At 46.4% G+C, this 22518-nt stretch overlaps 1 protein-coding gene across 1 annotated transcript in view; it reads left to right on the forward strand.

The window, feature by feature from the left end:
• The first annotated feature begins 4967 nt into the window (after nucleotides 1-4967).
• The window catches only part of LOC140380419 (calpastatin-like), a 39436-nt gene continuing 21885 nt past the window's right edge, over nucleotides 4968-22518 (forward strand). The window contains exons 1-7 of the mRNA XM_072464423.1: nucleotides 4968-5027; nucleotides 5096-5521; nucleotides 10581-10646; nucleotides 10715-10840; nucleotides 10914-11115; nucleotides 11247-11351; nucleotides 11388-11464. Of these exons, the coding sequence (XP_072320524.1) occupies nucleotides 4968-5027; nucleotides 5096-5521; nucleotides 10581-10646; nucleotides 10715-10840; nucleotides 10914-11115; nucleotides 11247-11351; nucleotides 11388-11464 (1062 nt within the window). The remainder of the gene's footprint in view (nucleotides 5028-5095; nucleotides 5522-10580; nucleotides 10647-10714; nucleotides 10841-10913; nucleotides 11116-11246; nucleotides 11352-11387; nucleotides 11465-22518) is intronic.

Raw genomic sequence — 22518 nt, forward strand, 5'->3', positions numbered from 1 at the left:
CACATGCACCTCTGGAACATTGACATCACACATGCACCTCTAGAACAATGACATCACACATGCACCTCTAGAACAATGACATCACACATGCACCTCTAGAACAATGACATCACACATGCACCTCTGGAACATTGACATCACACATGCACCTCTAGAACAATGACATCACACATGCACCTCCAGAACAATGACATCACACATGCACCTCCAGAACAATGACATCACACATGCACCTCCGGAACAATGACATCACACATGCACCTCTGGAACAATGACATCACACATGCACCTCTAGAACAATGACATCACACATGCACCTATAGAACAATGACATCACACATGCACCTCTAGAACAATGACATCACACATGCACCTCCAGAACAATGACATCACACATGCACCTCCAGAACAATGACATCACACATGCACCTCTGGAACATTGACATCACACATGCACCTCTAGAACAATGACATCACACATGCACCTCTAGAACAATGACATCACACATGCACCTCTAGAACAATGACATCACACATGCACCTCTAGAACAATGACATCACACATGCACCTCCAGAACAATGACATCACACATGCACCTCCGGAACAATGACATCACACATGCACCTCTGGAACAATGACATCACACATGCACCTCTAGAACAATGACATCACACATGCACCTCCAGAACAATGACATCACACATGCACCTCTGGAACATTGACATCACACATGCACCTCCAGAACAATGACATCACACATGCACCTCTAGAACAATGACATCACACATGCACCTCCAGAACAATGACATCACACATGCACCTCCAGAACAATGACATCACACATGCACCTCTGGAACAATGACATCACACATGCACCTCCAGAACAATGACATCACACATGCACCTCTGGAACAATGACATCACACATGCACCTCCAGAACAATGACATCACACATGCACCTCCAGAACAATGACATCACACATCCTTTTAAAGGCAGCGACAAACTGACACGTGCGACATCATCAAAATCAAATCAGCTCCAAAAGGAGGTCATTCAGAGGTGACCTGACCCTCATTCAGAGGTCATTCAGATGTGACCTGACCCTCATTCAGAGGTCATTCAGATGTGACCTGACCCTCATTCAGAGGTGAGCTGACCCTCATTCAGAGGTCATTCAGAGGTGACCTGACCCTCATTCAGAGTTGACCTGACCCTCATTCAGAGGTCATTCAGATGTGACCTGACCCTCATTCAGAGGTCATTCAGAGGTGACCTGACCCTCATTCAGAGGTCATTCAGAGGTCATTCAGAGGTGACCTGACCCTCATTCAGAGGTCATTCAGAGGTGACCTGACCCTCATTCAGAGGTGACCTGACCCTCATTCAGAGGTCATTCAGAGGTGACCTGACCCTCATTCAGAGGTCATTCAGAGGTGACCTGACCCTCATTCAGAGGTGACCCGACCCTCATTCAGAGGTGACCTGACCCTCATTCAGAGGTCATTCAGAGGTGACCTGACCCTCATTCAGAGGTGACCTGACCCTCATTCAGAGGTCATTCAGAGGTGACCTGACCCTCATTCACAGGTGACCTGACTCTCATTCAGATGTGACCTGACCCTCATTCAGAGGTCATTCAGATGTGACCTGACCCTCATTCAGAGGTCATTCAGAGGTGACCTGACCCTCATTCAGAGGTCATTCAGATGTGACCTGACCCTCATTCAGAGGTCATTCAGAGGTGACCTGACCCTCATTCAGAGGTCATTCAGAGGTGACCTGACCCTCATTCAGAGGTCATTCAGATGTGACCTGACCCTCATTCAGAGGTCATTCAGAGGTGACCTGACCCTCATTCAGAGGTCATTCAGAGGTCATTCAGAGGTGACCTGACCCTCATTCAGAGGTCATTCAGAGGTGACCTGACCCTCATTCAGAGGTGACCTGACCCTCATTCAGAGGTCATTCAGAGGTGACCTGACCCTCATTCAGAGGTCATTCAGAGGTGACCTGACCCTCATTCAGAGGTGACCCGACCCTCATTCAGAGGTGACCTGACCCTCATTCAGAGGTCATTCAGAGGTGACCTGACCCTCATTCAGAGGTCATTCAGAGGTGACCTGACCCTCATTCAGAGGTGACCTGACCCTCACTCAGAGGTCATTCAGAGGTGACCTGACCCTCATTCAGAGGTGACCTGACCCTCATTCAGAGGTCATTCAGAGGTGACCTGACCCTCATTCAGAGGTGACCTGACCCTCATTCAGAGGTCATTCAGAGGTGACCTGACCCTCATTCAGAGGTCATTCAGATGTGACCTGACCCTCATTCAGAGGTCATTCAGATGTGACCTGACCCTCATTCAGAGGTCATTCAGAGGTGACCTGACCCTCATTCAGAGGTCATTCAGAGGTGACCTGACCCTCATTCAGAGGTCATTCAGAGGTGACCTGACCCTCATTCAGAGGTCATTCAGAGGTGACCTGACCCTCATTCAGAGGTCATTCAGAGGTGACCTGACCACATTTATCAGTGACACATATTATTATATTATCCACTCACAGAAAAACAACATAGATATAATGACATGGCCTCTTTTCCATGACATGTGTCTCTGGGCGTGTCTGTGGGCGTGTCTGTGGGCGTGTCTCTGGGCGTGTCTGTGGGTGTGTCTCTGGGCGTGTCTGTGGGCGTGTCTGTGTCTCTGGGCGTGTATGTGGGCGTGTCTCTGGGCGTGTATGTGGGCGTGTCTCTGGGCGTGTCTCTGGGCGTGTCTGTGGGCGTGTCTCTGGGTGTGTCTCTGGGCGTGTCTGTGGGCGTGTCTCTGGGCGTGTCTGTGGGTGTGTATATGGGCCTGTCTCTGGGCGTGTCTCTGGGCGTGTCTGTGGGCGTGTCTCTGGGCGTGTCTGTGGGCGTGTCTCTGGGTGTGTCTCTGGGTGTGTCTGTGGGCGTGTCTCTGGGCGTGTCTCTGGGCGTGTCTCTGGGCGTGTCTCTAGGCGTGTCTCTGGGCGTGTCTGTGGGCGTGTCTCTAGGCGTGTCTCTGGGCGTGTCTCTAGGCGTGTCTCTAGGCGTGTCTCTGGGCGTGTCTCTGGGCGTGTATGTGGGCGTGTATGTGGGCGTGTCTCTGGGCGTGTCTGTGGGCGTGTCTCTGGGTGTGTCTCTGGGCGTGTCTGTGGGCGTGTCTCTGGGCGTGTCTGTGGGTGTGTATATGGGCCTGTCTCTGGGCGTGTCTCTGGGCGTGTCTCTGGGTGTGTCTCTGGGTGTGTCTCTGGGCGTGTCTGTGGGCGTGTCTCTGGGCGTGTCTCTGGGTGTGTCTCTGGGTGTGTCTGTGGGCGTGTCTCTGGGCGTGTCTGTGGGCGTGTCTCTGGGTGTGTCTCTGGGCGTGTCTGTGGGCGTGTCTCTGGGCGTGTCTGTGGGTGTGTATATGGGCCTGTCTCTGGGCGTGTCTCTGGGCGTGTCTCTGGGTGTGTCTCTGGGTGTGTCTGTGGGTGTGTATATGGGCCTGTCTCTGGGCGTGTCTCTGGGCGTGTCTCTGGGCGTGTCTCTGGGCGTGTCTCTGGGTGTGTCTCTGGGTGTGTCTGTGGGCGTGTCTCTGGGCGTGTCTCTGGGCGTGTCTCTGGGCGTGTCTCTGGGTGTGTCTGTGGGCGTGTCTCTGGGCGTGTCTCTGGGCGTGTCTCTGGGCGTGTCTCTAGGCGTGTCTCTGGGCGTGTCTCTAGGCGTGTCTCTGGGCGTGTCTGTTTGTTTCGTTGACTCACAGTGTTGCACAGTGGCGCCTCCTGCAGGAGCAGAGGTGAATGCGTCGCAGAATGATTCGTTTTTTGTCTGGAATGTTTCACAAAATGGCATTAAAAGTTGTCATGTGTCGTCATGGCCATCGCCATGACGACACAGACTCCAGCGCCGACACCAGCGCCTCCTGCTGGCCACATAAGCACCAGCGCCTCCTGCTGCTGGCCACATAAGCACCAGCGCCTCCTGCTGGCCACATAAGCACCAGCGCCTCCTGCTGGCCACATAAGCACCAGCGCCTCCTGCTGGCCACATAAGCACCAGCGCCTCCTGCTGGCCACATAAGCACAGCGCCTCCTGCTGCTGGCCACATAAGCACTAGCGCCTCCTGCTGGCCACACAAGCACAGCGCCTCCTGCTGGCCACATAAGCACAGCGCCTCCTGCTGGCCACATAAGCACCAGCGCCTCCTGCTGGCCACATAAGCACAGCGCCTCCTGCTGGCCACATAAGCACCAGCGCCTCCTGCTGGCCACATAAACACCAGCGCCTCCTGCTGGCCACATAAGCACAGCGCCTCCTGCTGGCCACATAAGCACAGCGCCTCCTGCTGGCCACATAAGCACCAGCGCCTCCTGCTGGCCACATAAGCACAGCGCCTCCTGCTGGCCACATAAGCACCAGCGCCTCCTGCTGCCCACATAAACACCAGCGCCTCCTGCTGGCCACATAAGCACAGCGCCTCCTGCTGGCCACATAAGCACCAGCGCCTCCTGCTTGCCACATAAGCACAGCGCCTCCTGCTGGCCACATAAGCACAGCGCCTCCTGCTGGCCACATAAGTACTAGCGCCTCCTGCTGGCCACATAAGCACCAGCGCCTCCTGCTGGCCACATAAGTACTAGCGCCTCCTGCTGGCCACACAAGCACAGCGCCTCCTGCTGGCCACACAAGCACAGCGCCTCCTGCTGGCCACATAAGCACCAGCGCCTCCTGCTGGCCACATAAGTACTAGCGCCTCCTGCTGGCCACATAAGCACCAGCGCCTCCTGCTGGCCACATAAGCACAGCGCCTCCTGCTGGCCACATAAGTACTAGCGCCTCCTGCTGGCCACATAAGCACCAGCGCCTCCTGCTGGCCACATAAGCACAGCGCCTCCTGCTGGCCACACTAGAACAGCGCCTCCTGCTGGCCACATAAAGGTGTAAATGCTTGTGATGTTTTGCAGGAGGCGATGAGCACAGACGACGCTCTGGACGTTCTGTCCTTTGGCTTCGTCTCAGAGACGTCTCAGGTCAGAGAAGTTTCAGCTGCAGAACAAGTGTTTTCACTTTTCCATCTCACGTCACGTTTGTGTTTCAGAAGAACGTGGAGACCATCAGCGCCTCCTCCAAAGCTCCGGCAAACTTTGCCCCGGCGCCTCCTGCTAACAAGAAGGTGTCTGCGCCTCCTGCTGACAGGAAGGTGTCTGCGCCTCCTGCTGACAGGAAGGTGTCTGCGCCTCCTGCTGACAGGAAGGTGTCTGCGCCTCCTGCTGACAGGAAGGTGTCTGCGCCTCCTGCTGACAGGAAGGTGTCTGCGCCTCCTGCTGACAGGAAGGTGTCTGCGCCTCCTGCTGACAGGAAGGTGTCTGCGCCTCCTGCTGACAGGAAGGTGTCTGCGCCTCCCGCTGAGAGGAAGGTGTCTGCGCCTCCTGCTGACAAGAAGGTGTCTGCGCCTCCTGCTGACAAGAAGCCCAAACTGGACTCGGCCGCAGACTCCTTCTCTCTCAGCGCTGCCGTTCCCACCGTGAGTCTGAAGTGTCAGGACCACAGTTTGAGAAACATCTCAATGTTTCAATCTGAAGCAGATCAAACAAACACCTCCTCATTCTTATATACTTATACTCTATACTCTATACTTATACTTATACTTATACTCTATACTCTATACTTATACTTATACTTATACTCTATACTCTATACTTATACTTATACTCTATACTCTATACTTATACTTATACTCTATACTCTATACTTATACTTATACTCTATACTCTATACTTATACTTATACTCTATACTTATACTCTATACTCTATACTTATACTTATACTTATACTCTATACTTATACTCTATACTTATACTTATACTCTATACTCTATACTTATACTCTATACTCTATACTTATACTTATACTTATACTCTATACTTATACTTATACTCTATACTCTATACTTATACTTATACTTATACTCTATACTCTATACTTATACTTATACTCTATACTCTATACTTATACTCTATACTCTATACTTATACTTATACTCTATACTCTATACTTATACTTATACTCTATACTCTATACTTATACTTATACTCTATACTCTATACTTATACTTATACTCTATACTCTATACTTATACTCTATACTCTATACTTATACTCTATACTTATACTTATACTCTATACTTATACTCTATACTCTATACTTATACTTATACTCTATACTCTATACTTATACTTATACTCTATACTCTATACTTATACTTATACTTATACTCTATACTTATACTCTATACTCTATACTTATACTTATACTCTATACTCTATACTTATACTTATACTCTATACTCTATACTTATACTCTATACTCTATACTTATACTTATACTCTATACTTATACTTATACTTATACTCTATACTTATACTCTATACTCTATACTTATACTCTATACTCTATACTTATACTCTATACTCTATACTTATACTTATACTTATACTCTATACTTATACTTATACTCTATACTCTATACTTATACTCTATACTCTATACTTATACTTATACTCTATACTCTATACTTATACTTATACTCTATACTTATACTCTATACTTATACTTATACTCTATACTTATACTCTATACTCTATACTTATACTCTATACTCTATACTCTATACTTATACTTATACTCTATACTCTATACTTATACTCTATACTCTATACTTATACTTATACTCTATACTTATACTCTATACTCTATACTTATACTCTATACTCTATACTCTATACTTATACTCTATACTCTATACTCTATACTTATACTCTATACTCTATACTTATACTTATACTCTATACTCTATACTCTATACTTATACTTATACTCTATACTTATACTTATACTCTATACTTATACTTATACTCTATACTCTATACTCTATACTTATACTTATACTCTATACTCTATACTTATACTCTATACTCTATACTTATACTTATACTCTATACTTATACTCTATACTCTATACTTATACTCTATACTCTATACTCTATACTTATACTCTATACTCTATACTTATACTTATACTCTATACTCTATACTTATACTTATACTCTATACTTATACTCTATACTCTATACTTATACTCTATACTCTATACTCTATACTTATACTTATACTCTATACTCTATACTTATACTTATACTCTATACTTTATACTCTATACTTATACTTATACTTATACTCTATACTCTATACTCTATACTTATACTTATACTCTATACTCTATACTTATACTTATACTCTATACTTATACTCTATACTTATACTCTATACTCTATACTTATACTTATACTTATACTCTATACTTATACTCTATACTCTATACTCTATACTTATACTTATACTTATACTCTATACTTATACTCTATACTCTATACTTATACTTATACTTATACTCTATACTTATACTTATACTCTATACTTATACTTATACTCTATACTTATACTCTATACTTATACTCTATACTTATACTCTATACCCTATACTTATACTTATACTTATACTCTATACTCTATACTCTATACTTATACTCTATACTTATACTCTATACTCTATACTTATACTTATACTCTATACTCTATACTTATACTCTATACTTATACTCTATACTTATACTCTATACTTATACTCTATACTTATACTCTATACTTATACTCTATACTCTATACTCTATACTTATACTTATACTCTATACTTATACTCTATACTCTATACTCTATACTTATACTTATACTCTATACTCTATACTTATACTTATACTCTATACTTATACTCTATACTTATACTCTATACTCTATACTTATACTTATACTTATACTCTATACTCTATACTCTATACTTATACTTATACTCTATACTCTATACTTATACTCTATACTTATACTCTATACTTATACTCTATACTCTATACTTATACTTATACTCTATACTTATACTCTATACTCTATACTCTATACTTATACTTATACTCTATACTTATACTCTATACTCTATACTTATACTTATACTTATACTCTATACTTATACTTATACTCTATACTTATACTTATACTCTATACTTATACTCTATACTTATACTCTATACTTATACTCTATACCCTATACTTATACTTATACTTATACTCTATACTCTATACTCTATACTTATACTCTATACTTATACTTATACTCTATACTCTATACTTATACTTATACTCTATACTCTATACTTATACTTATACTCTATACTTATACTCTATACTTATACTTATACTTATACTCTATACTTATACTCTATACTTATACTCTATACTTATACTCTATACTCTATACTCTATACTTATACTTATACTCTATACTTATACTCTATACTCTATACTCTATACTTATACTTATACTCTATACTCTATACTTATACTTATACTCTATACTTATACTTATACTCTATACTTATACTCTATACTTATACTTATACTTATACTCTATACTTATACTTATACTCTATACTTATACTCTATACTCTATACTTATACTTATACTCTATACTTATACTCTATACTCTATACTCTATACTTATACTTATACTCTATACTTATACTTATACTCTATACTTATACTCTATACTTATACTTATACTCTATACTTATACTCTATACTCTATACTCTATACTTATACTTATACTCTATACTTATACTCTATACTCTATACTTATACTCTATACTTATACTTATACTTATACTTATACTCTATACCCTATACTTATACTCTATACTTATACTTATACTTATACTCTATACTTATACTCTATACTTATACTTATACTCTATACTTATACTCCATACTCTATACTTATACTTATACTCTATACCCTATACTTATACTCTATACTCTATACTTATACTCTATACTTATACTCTATACTCTATACTTATACTCTATACCCTACACTTATACTCTATACTTATACTCTATACTTATACTCCATACTCTATACTTATACTTATACTCTATACTCTATACTCTATACTCTATACTTATACTCTATACTTATACTCTATACTCTATACTCTATACTTATACTTATACTCTATACTTATACTCTATACTTATACTCTATACTCTATACTCTATACTTATACTTATACTCTATACTTATACTCTATACTCTATACTCTATACTTATACTTATACTCTATACTTATACTCTATACTCTATACTTATACTTATACTCTATACTTATACTCTATACTCTATACTTTATACTCTATACTTATACTTATACTTATACTTTATACTCTATACTTATACTTTATACTCTATACTTTATACTCTATACTCTATACTTTATACTTTATACTTTATACTCTATACTTTATACTCTATACTTTATACTCTATACTTATACTTATACTTATACTCTATACTTATACTCTATACTCTATACTTATACTTATACTTATACTTATACTCTATACTTATACTCTATACTCTATACTCTATACTTATACTCTATACTCTATACTCTATACTTATACTCTATACTCTATACTTATACTTATACTTATACTCTATACTTATACTCTATACTCTATACTCTATACTTTATACTCTATACTCTATACTCTATACTATATACTTTATACTCTATACTTTATACTCTATACTTTATACTCTATGCTTTATACTCTATACTTTATACTCTATACTCTATACTCTATACTATATACTTTATACTCTATACTTATACTCTATACTTATACTTATACTTTATACTCTATACTTATACTTATACTTTATACTCTATACTTTATACTCTATACTATATACTTTATACTCTATACTTTATACTCTATACTTTATACTCTATACTTATACTTATACTTATACTTTATACTCTATACTTATACTTTATACTCTATACTCTATACTTTATACTCTATACTTTATACTCTATACTCTATACTCTATACTATATACTTTATACTCTATACTTTATACTCTATACTTTATACTTTATACTCTATACTTATACTCTATACTTATACTTATACTTTATACTCTATACTTTATACTTTATACTCTATACTTATACTTATACTTTATACTCTATACTTATACTTTATACTCTATACTCATTGGTCCCTTTGCTCCTCTCGTCTCATTGGTCCGTTTGCTCCTCTCGTCTCATTGGTCCCTTTGCTCCTCTCGTCTCATTGGTCCCTTTGCTCCTCTCGTCTCATTGGTCCCTTTGCTCCTCTCGTCTCATTGGTCCCTTTGCTCCTCTCGTCTCATTGGTCCGTTTGCTCCTCTCGTCTCATTGGTCCCTTTGCTCCTCTCGTCTCATTGGTCCCTTTGCTCCTCTCGTCTCATTGGTCCGTTTGCTCCTCTCGTCTCATTGGTCCCTTTGCTCCTCTCGTCTCATTGGTCCCTTTGCTCCTCTCGTCTCATTGGTCCGTTTGCTCCTCTCGTCTCATTGGTCCCTTTGCTCCTCTCGTCTCATTGGTCCCTTTGCTCCTCTCGTCTCATTGGTCCGTTTGCTCCTCAGGCCAAAGCTTCTTCTGGAGCGTCTTCGTCCTCTGAAGCTCAGTCCTCCAGCGTCACGTCTCCAGTTGTACGTCCAGAGTTTGTCTCAAGTCTCTCTGTGAACAGCTCTTCTAAACCATGTCTCTGTCTCTGCAGGGGGACCTGTCTCCGTCTCTGCAGGGGGACATGTCCTTCGACGCCCTCAGTGCTCTTGAAGACCTCCTTCCTTCAGCAGAACCTCCCAAACCTGAGGCTCCTCTCAGACCTGAGGACCTGGTGTCGGTGAGAAGTTCAGACCAGACTCAGAGCTTCTGAAAGGAGGTGCAGGAGCTCACAGGTTGTTTTGGTGTTTCAGGAGGCCACAGTGGAGGAGGAGGAAGGAGTGAGAGTGGGGGAGAGAGAGGACACTCTTCCTCCAGAGTACAGGCTCAAACCAGAGGAGCTCAGCAGGAGCAGACCTGCTCCTCAGCCCTCTCTGAACACAGCTGACGCCCTGGACCTCCTCTCTGGAGACTTCAGCTGCTCCTCTGCTCCGTCCACTCACAGCGCTGCTCCTGCTCCTGTTCAGGTAACTCCTCCTCCTCTCTCCTCCTCCTCTCTCCTCCTCTCCTCCTCTCACCCTGACTCTTCTTCTCCTCTCTCCTCCTCTCTCCTCCTTCTCCTCTCCTCCTCTCTGACCCTCTCAAACCTCCTTGTCCCTGTCAGGACACAGTCCCTGCTGTCCAGACCCTGTCGGCTCTGGACTCTCTGTCTCAGGACTTTGTGAGTTCTTCTAAGATGTCGACGGTCCAGGCTCCTGCTCCTCCTGCTCCTCCTGCTCCTCCTGCTCCTCCTGCTCCTCCTCCCTCCACCAAAGCCACTCAGGTAAAAACACAACAGTTTCCTCAGAGTTGTGCCTCGGCTGTCGTAGAACGCTGCAGCTGCTCAGACCGAAACTGAGGCTAAAAAAACTGCAAAAGCCAAAACCTGAGCAGGAACCTCCTCGTCCTGATGACACGTCACATGTCACACATGTCACACACGTCACATGTCACACACGTCACACGTTACATGTCACACACGTGACACACGTCACATGTCACACACGTCACACGTTACATGTCACACACGTGACACACGTCACATGTCACACACGTCACACGTTACATGTCACACATGTCACACACGTCACATGTCACACACGTCACACGTTACATGTCACACACGTGACACACGTCACATGTCACACACGTCACACGTTACATGTCACACACGTCACACACGTCACATGTCACACACGACATGTCAGATGTCACACACGTGACACGTCACATGTCACACACGACATGTCACATGTCACACGTCACACGTCACACGTCACATGTCACACACGTGACACATCACATGTCATACACGTCACACACGTCACATGTCACACACGACATGTCACTTGTCACACGTCACACGTCACATGTCACACACGACATGTCACTTGTCACTTGTCACACGTCACACGTCACATGTCACACACGTCACACACGTCACACATGTCACACACGTGACACGTCACATGTCACTTGTCACACGTCACATGTCACACACGTCACACTTGTCACACACGTGACACGTCACATGTCACACACGTCACACACGTCACACACGTCACATGTCACACACGACATGTCACATGTCACACGTCACACGTCACACACGTGACACATCACATGTCACACACGTCACATGTCACACACCACATGTCACATGTCACACGTCACACGTCACACGTCACATGTGACACATGTCACACACGTCACACATGTCACACACGTGACACATCACATGTCACACACGTCACACACGTCACATGTCACACACGTCACACGTTACATGTCACACACGTGACACATCACATGTCACACACGTCACACACGTCACATGTCACACACGTCACACGTTACATGTCACACACGTGACACACGTCACATGTCACACACGTCACACGTTACATGTCACACACGTGACACACGTCACATGTCACACACGTCACACGTTACATGTCACACATGTCACACACGTCACATGTCACACACGTCACACGTTACATGTCACACACGTGACACACGTCACATGTCACACACGTCACACGTTACATGTCACACACGTCACACACGTCACATGTCACACACGACATGTCAGATGTCACACACGTGACACGTCACATGTCACACACGACATGTCACATGTCACACGTCACACGTCACACGTCACATGTCACACACGTGACACATCACATGTCATACACGTCACACACGTCACATGTCACACACGACATGTCACTTGTCACACGTCACACGTCACATGTCACACACGACATGTCACTTGTCACTTGTCACACGTCACACGTCACATGTCACACACGTCACACACGTCACACATGTCACACACGTGACACGTCACATGTCACTTGTCACACGTCACATGTCACACACGTCACACTTGTCACACACGTGACACGTCACATGTCACACACGTCACACACGTCACACACGTCACATGTCACACACGACATGTCACATGTCACACGTCACACGTCACACACGTGACACATCACATGTCACACACGTCACATGTCACACACCACATGTCACATGTCACACGTCACACGTCACACGTCACATGTGACACATGTCACACACGTCACACATGTCACACACGTGACACATCACATGTCACACACGTCACACACGTCACATGTCACACACGTCACACGTTACATGTCACACACGTGACACATCACATGTCACACACGTCACACACGTCACATGTCACACACGTCACACGTTACATGTCACACACGTGACACATCATATGTCACACACGTCACACACGTCACATGTCACACACGTCACATGTCACACACGTCACACACGTCACATGTCACACACGACATGTCACATGTCACACACGTGACACGTCACATGTCACACACGTCACACACGTCACACATGTCACACATGTCACACACGTGACACGTCACATGTCACACACGACATGTCACATGTCACACGTCACACGTCACATGTCACACACGTGACACATCACATGTCACACACGTCACATGTCACACACCACATGTCACATGTCACACGTCACACGTCACATGTGACACATGTCACACACGTCACACATGTCACACATGTCACACACGTGACACGTCACATCTCACACACGACATGTCACATGTCACACGTCACACGTCACACGTCACATGTCACACACGTGACACATCACATGTCATACACGTCACACACGTCACATGTCACACACGACATGTCACTTGTCACACGTCACACGTCACATGTCACACACGTCACACACGTCACACATGTCACACACGTGACACGTCACATGTCACTTGTCACACGTCACATGTCACACACGTCACACTTGTCACACACGTGACACGTCACATGTCACACACGTCACATGTCACACACGTCACACACGTCACACATGTCACACACGTCACACTTGTCACACACGTGACACATCACATGTCACACACGTCACATGTCACACACCACATGTCACGTCACACGTCACATGTGACACATGTCACACACGTCACACACGTCACACATGTCACACACGTGACACCTCACATGTCACACACGACATGTCACATGTCACACGTCACATGTCACACACGTGACACGTCACATGTCACACACGACATGTCACATGTCACACGTCACATGTCACACACGTGACACATCACATGTCACACACGTCACACACGTCACATGTCACACACGTCACACGTTACATGTCACACACGTGACACATCACATGTCACACACGTCACACACGTCACATGTCACACACGTCACACGTTACATGTCACACACGTGACACATCACATGTCACACATGTCACACACGTCACATGTCACACACGTCACATGTCACACACGTGACACATCACATGTCACACACGTCACACACGTCACATGTCACACACGACATGTCACATGTCACACACGTGACACGTCACATGTCACACACGTCACACACATCACACATGTCACACATGTCACACACGTGACACGTCACATGTCACACACGACATGTCACATGTCACACGTCACACGTCACATGTCACACACGTGACACATCACATGTCACACACGTCACACACGTCAAATGTCACACACGACATGTCACTTGTCACACGTCACATGTCACACACGTCACACATGTCACACACGTGACACGTCACATGTCACACACGTCACACACGTCACACACGTCACACATGTCACACACGTGACACGTCACATGTCACACACGACATGTCACATGTCACACGTCACACGTCACATGTCACACACGTGACACATCACATGTCACACACGTCACATGTCACACACCACATGTCACATGTCACACGTCACACGTCACATGTGACACATGTCACACACGACACACACGTCACACATGTCACACACGTGACACGTCACATGTCACACACGACATGTCACATGTCACACGTCACATGTCACACACGTGACACATCACATGTCACACACGTCACACACGTCACATGTCACACACGTCACACACGTCACACACGTCACACACGTCACATGTCACACACGTCACACACGTCACACATGTCACACACGTGACACGTCACATGTCAAACACGACATGTCACATGTCACACGTCACACGTCACACACGTCACACACGTCACACACGTCACACACGTCACATGTCACACACGTCACACGTCACATGTCACACACGTCACACACGTCACACACGTCACATGTCACACACGTCACACACGTCACACATGTCACACACGTGACACGTCACATGTCAAACACGACATGTCACATGTCACACGTCACACGTCACACACGTCACACACGTCACACACGTCACATGTCACACACGTGACACGTCACATGTCACACACGACATGTCACATGTCACACACATGACACATCACATGTCACACACGTGACACATCACATGTCACACACGTCACACACGTCACATGTCACACACGACATGTCACATGTCACACACGTGACACTTCACATGTCACACACGTCACACACGTCACACATGTCACACACGTGACACGTCACATGTCACACACGACATGTCACATGTCACACGTCACATGTCACACACGTGACACATCACATGTCACACACGTCACACACGTCACATGTCACACACGACATGTCACATGTCACACGTCACACACGTCACATGTCACACACGACACACACGTCACACATGTCACACACGTGACACGTCACATGTCACACTCGACATGTCACATGTCACACGTCACATGTCACACACGTGACACATCACATGTCACACACGTCACACACGTCACATGTCACACACGACATGTCATATGTCACACACGTGACACGTCACATGTCACACACGTCACACATGTCACACACGTGACACGTCACATGTCACACACCGCATGTCACACGTCACACACGTCACATGTCAAACACGTGACACATCACATGTCACACACGTCACACACGTCACATGTCACACACGACATGTCACATGTCACACGTCACACGTCACATGTCACACACGTCACACACGTCACATGTCACACACGACACACACGTCACACATGTCACACACGTGACACGTCACATGTCACATGTCACACACGACATGTCACATGTCACACGTCACACGTCACATGTCACACACGTGACACATCACATGTCACACACGTCACACACGTCACATGTCACACACGACATGTCACATGTCACACGTCACACGTCACATGTCACACACGTCACACACGTCACACACTCCACATGTCACACACGTCACACACGTCACACATGTCACACACGTGACACGTCACATGTCACACACGACATGTCACATGTCACACGTCACACGTCACACACGTCACACACGTCACACACGTCACACACGTCACACACGTCACACACGTCACATGTCACACACGTGACACGTCACATGTCACACACGACATGTCACATGTCACACGTCACACGTCACATGTCACACACGTGACACATCACATGTCACACACGTCACACACGTCACATGTCACACACGACATGTCACACGTCACATGTCACAAACGTCACACACGTCACATGTCACACACGTGACACGTCACATGTCACACACGTCACACACGTCACATGTCACACACGACATGTCAGATGTCACACGTCACATGTCACACACGTCACACACGTCACATGTCACACACGACACACACGTCACACATGTCACACACGTGACACTTCACATGTCACACGTCACATGTCACACACGACATGTCACATGTCACACGTCACACGTCACATGTCACACACGTGACACATCACATGTCACACACGTCACACACGTCACATGTCACACACGACATGTCACACGTCACATGTCACAAACGTCACACACGTCACATGTCACACACGTGACACGTCACATGTCACACACGTCACACACGTCACATGTCACACACGACACGTCACATGTCACACGTCACATGTCACACACGTGACACATCACATGTCACACACGTCACATGTCACACACGACATGTCACATGTCACACGTCACACGTCACATGTCACACACGTCACACACTCCACATGTCACACACGTCACACACGTCACACATGTCACACACGTGACACGTCACATGTCACACACGACATGTCACATGTCACACGTCACACGTCACACACGTCACACACGTCACACACGTCACACACGTCACACACGTCACACACGTCACATGTCACACACGTGACACGTCACATGTCACACACGACATGTCACATGTCACACACGACATGTCACATGTCACACGTCACACGTCACATGTCACACACGTGACACATCACATGTCACACACGTCACACACGTCACATGTCACACACGACATGTCACATGTCACACGTGACACGTCACATGTCACACACGTCACATGTCACACACGACATGTCACACGTCACACGTCACATGTCACACACGTCACACACGTCACATGTCACACACGACACACACGTCACACATGTCACACACGTGACACGTCACATGTCACACACGTCACATGTCACACACGTGACACGTCACATGTCACATGTCACACACGACATGTCACATGTCACACGTCACACGTCACATGTCACACACGTGACACATCACATGTCACACACGTCACACACGTCACATGTCACACACGACATGTCACATGTCACACGTCACACGTCACATGTCACACACGTGACACATCACATGTCACACACGTCACACACGTCACACACGTCACACACTCCACATGTCACACACGTCACACACGTCACACATGTCACACACGTGACACGTCACATGTCACACACGACATGTCACATGTCACACGTCACACACGTCACACGTCACACACGTCACACACGTCACACACGTCACACACGTCACACACGTCACATGTCACACACGTGACACGTCACATGTCACACACGACATGTCACATGTCACACGTCACACGTCACATGTCACACACGACACACACGTCACATGTCACACACGACATGTCACATGTCACACGTCACATGTCACACACGTGACACATCACATGTCACACACGTCACACACGTCACATGTCACACACGACATGTCACACGTCACATGTCACACACGTCACACACGTCACACACGTCACATGTCACACACGTCACACACGTCACACATGTCACACACGTGACACGTCACATGTCAAACACGACATGTCACATGTCACACGTCACATGTCACACACGTGACACGTCACATGTCACACACGACATGTCACACGTCACACGTCACATGTCACACACGTGACACATCACATGTCACACACGTCACACACGTCACATGTCACACACGACATGTCACATGTCACACACGTGACACTTCACATGTCACACACGTCACACACGTCACACATATCACACATGTCACACACGTGACACGTCACATGTCACACACGACATGTCAAATGTCACACGTCACATGTCACACACGTGACACATCACATGTCACACACGTCACACACGTCACATGTCACACACCACATGTCACACGTCACACGTCACATGTCACACACGTCACACACGTCACACACGTCACATGTCACACACGTCACATGTCACACACCACACACGTCACACACGTCACACACGTCACACACGTGACACGTCACACACGTGACACGTCACACACGTGACACGTCACATGTCACACGTCACATGTCACACGTCACACGTCACACACGTGACACACGTCACATGTCACACACGACATGTCACATGTCACATGTCACACGTCACACGTCACACGTCACATGTCACACACGTCACACACGTCACATGTCACACACGACACACACGTCACACATGTCACACACGTGACACGTCACATGTCACACGTCACACGTCACATGTCACACACGTGACACATCACATGTCACATGTCACACACGACATGTCACATGTCACACGTCACACATCACACGTCACACACGTCACACACGTCACATGTCACACACGTGACACGTCACATGTCACACACGACATGTCACATGTCACACGTCACACGTCACATGTCACACACGTCACACACGTCACATGTCACACACGACATGTCACATGTCACACACGTGACACGTCACATGTCACACACGTCACACACGTCACACATGTCACACATGTCACACACGTGACACGTCACATGTCACACACGACATGTCACATGTCACACGTCACATGTCACACACGTGACACATCACATGTCACACACGTCACACACATCACATGTCACACACGACATGTCAGATGTCACACGTCACACGTCACATGTCACACACGTCACACACGTCACATGTCACACACGACACACACGTCACACATGTCACACACGTCACACGTCACATGTCACACACGTCACACACGTCACACACGTCACATGTCACACACGACACACACGTCACACATGTCACACACGTGACACGTCACATGTCACACACGACATGTCACATGTCATACGTCACATGTCACACACGTGACACATCACATGTCACACACGTCACATGTCACACACGACATGTCACATGTCACACGTCACATGTCACACACGTCACACACTTCACACACGTCACATGTCACACACGTCACACATGTCAGACACGTCACACGTCACACACGTCACACACGTCACACATGTCACACACGTGACACGTCACATGTCACACACGACATGTCACATGTCACACGTCACACGTCACATGTCACACACGTGACACATCACATGTCACACACGTCACATGTCACACACCACATGTCACATGTCACACGTCACACGTCACATGTGACACACGTCACACACGTCACACACGTCACATGTCACACACGACACACACGTCACACATGTCACACATGTGAGACGTCACATGTCACACACGACATGTCACATGTCACACGTCACATGTCACACACGTGATACATCACATGTCACACACGTCACACACGTCACATGTCACACACGACATGTCACATGTCACACGTCACATGTCACACACGTCACACACGTCACATGTCACACACGTCACACACGTCACACATGTCACACACGTGACACGTCACATGTCAAACACGACATGTCACATGTCACACGTCACACACGTCACACACGTCACACACGTCACACACGTCACATGTCACACACGTGACACGTCACATGTCACACACGACATGTCACACGTCACACGTCACATGTCACACACGTGACACATCACATGTCACACACGTCACACACGTCACATGTCACACACGACATGTCACATGTCACACACGTGACACTTCACATGTCACACACGTCACACATATCACACATGTCACACACGTGACACGTCACATGTCACACACGACATGTCACATGTCACACGTCACATGTCACACACGTGACACATCACATGTCACACACGTCACACACGTCACATGTCACACACCACATGTCACACGTCACACGTCACATGTCACACACGTCACACACGTCACACACGTCACATGTCACACACGTCACATGTCACACACCACACATGTCACACACGTCACACACGTCACACACGTGACACGTCACACACGTGACACGTCAAATGTCACACGTCACATGTCACACGTCACATGTCACACGCGTCACACACGTCACAAGTCACACACGTCACACACGTGACACCTCACATGTGACGTGTGTGATGTCACACACGTCACATGTCACACACCACACACGTCACACATGTCACACACATCACACACGTCACATGTCACACGTGACACGTCACATGTCACACGTCACGCACATCACACACGTCACACGTCACACACGTGACACGTCACATGTCACACGTCACACACGTCACATGTGACACGTCACATGTCACACACGTCACACACGTCACAAGTCACACACGTGACACGTCACACATGACACGTCACACGTCACACACGTCACACGTGACACGTCACATGTCACACACCACACACGTCACACACGTGACATATCACACACGTCAGATGTGACACGTCACATGTCACACACGTCACACACGTCACAAGTCACACACGTGACACGTCACACATGACACGTCACACGTCACACACGTCACATGTCACACGTCACATGTCACATGTTACACACGTCACACACGTCAGATGTCACACGTGACACATCACATGTCACACACGTCACACACGTCAGATGTCACACGTGACACGTCACATGTCCCACGTCACGTCACACACTTCACACGTGACACGTCACATGTCACACGTCACATGTCACACGTGACACATCACACGTGACACGTCACATGTCACACACCACACACGTCACACACGTGACACATCACACACGTCAGATGTCACACGTCACAAGTCACACACATTACAAACGTCACACGTCACATGTCACACGTCACATGTCACACACGTCACACACGTCACATGTCACACACGTCACATGTCACACGTCACACACGTCACATGTCACACGTCACATGTCACACGTCACATGTCACATGTCACACGTCACATGTCACACAAGTCACACACGTCACACACGTCACATACGTCACATGTCACACACGACATGTCACATGTCACATGTCACACGTCACACGTCACATGTCACACACGTCACACACGTCACACACGTCACACAAGTCACACACGTCACATACGTCACATGTCACACACGACATGTCACATGTCACATGTCACACGTCACACGTCACATGTCACACACGTGACACGTCACATGTCACACACGACATGTCACATGTCACACGTCACACGTCACATGTCACACACATCACACACGTCACACACGTCACACAAGTCACACACGTCACATGTCACGCGTCACACGTCACACACGTCATACACGTCACACGTCACATGTCACACCTCACATGTCACACACGTCACACACGTCACAAGTCACACACGTCACATGTCACACGTCACATGTCACGCGTCACATGTCACACACGTCACACACGTCACATGTCACATGTCACACACGTCACACACGTCACACGTCACACACGTCACACGTCACACACGTCACACGTCACACACGTCACACGTCACATGTCACATGTCACACACGACATGTCACATGTCACACACGTCACACACGTCACACGTCACACGTCACACACGTCACACGTCACATGCCACATGTCACACACGACATGTCACATGTCACACGTCACACGTCACACACGTCACACATGTCACACAAGTCTCACACGTCACACACGTGACACGTCACATGTCACACGTCACATGTCACGCGTCACACGTCACATGTCACGCGTCACATGTCACACACGTCACA

Source organism: Eucyclogobius newberryi, unplaced genomic scaffold (assembly GCF_026437365.1).
Source record: "Eucyclogobius newberryi isolate DKJ021-1_F unplaced genomic scaffold, fEucNew1.0.hap1 SCAF_471, whole genome shotgun sequence".
In the NCBI taxonomy this organism is placed as follows: domain Eukaryota; kingdom Metazoa; phylum Chordata; class Actinopteri; order Gobiiformes; family Gobiidae; genus Eucyclogobius; species Eucyclogobius newberryi.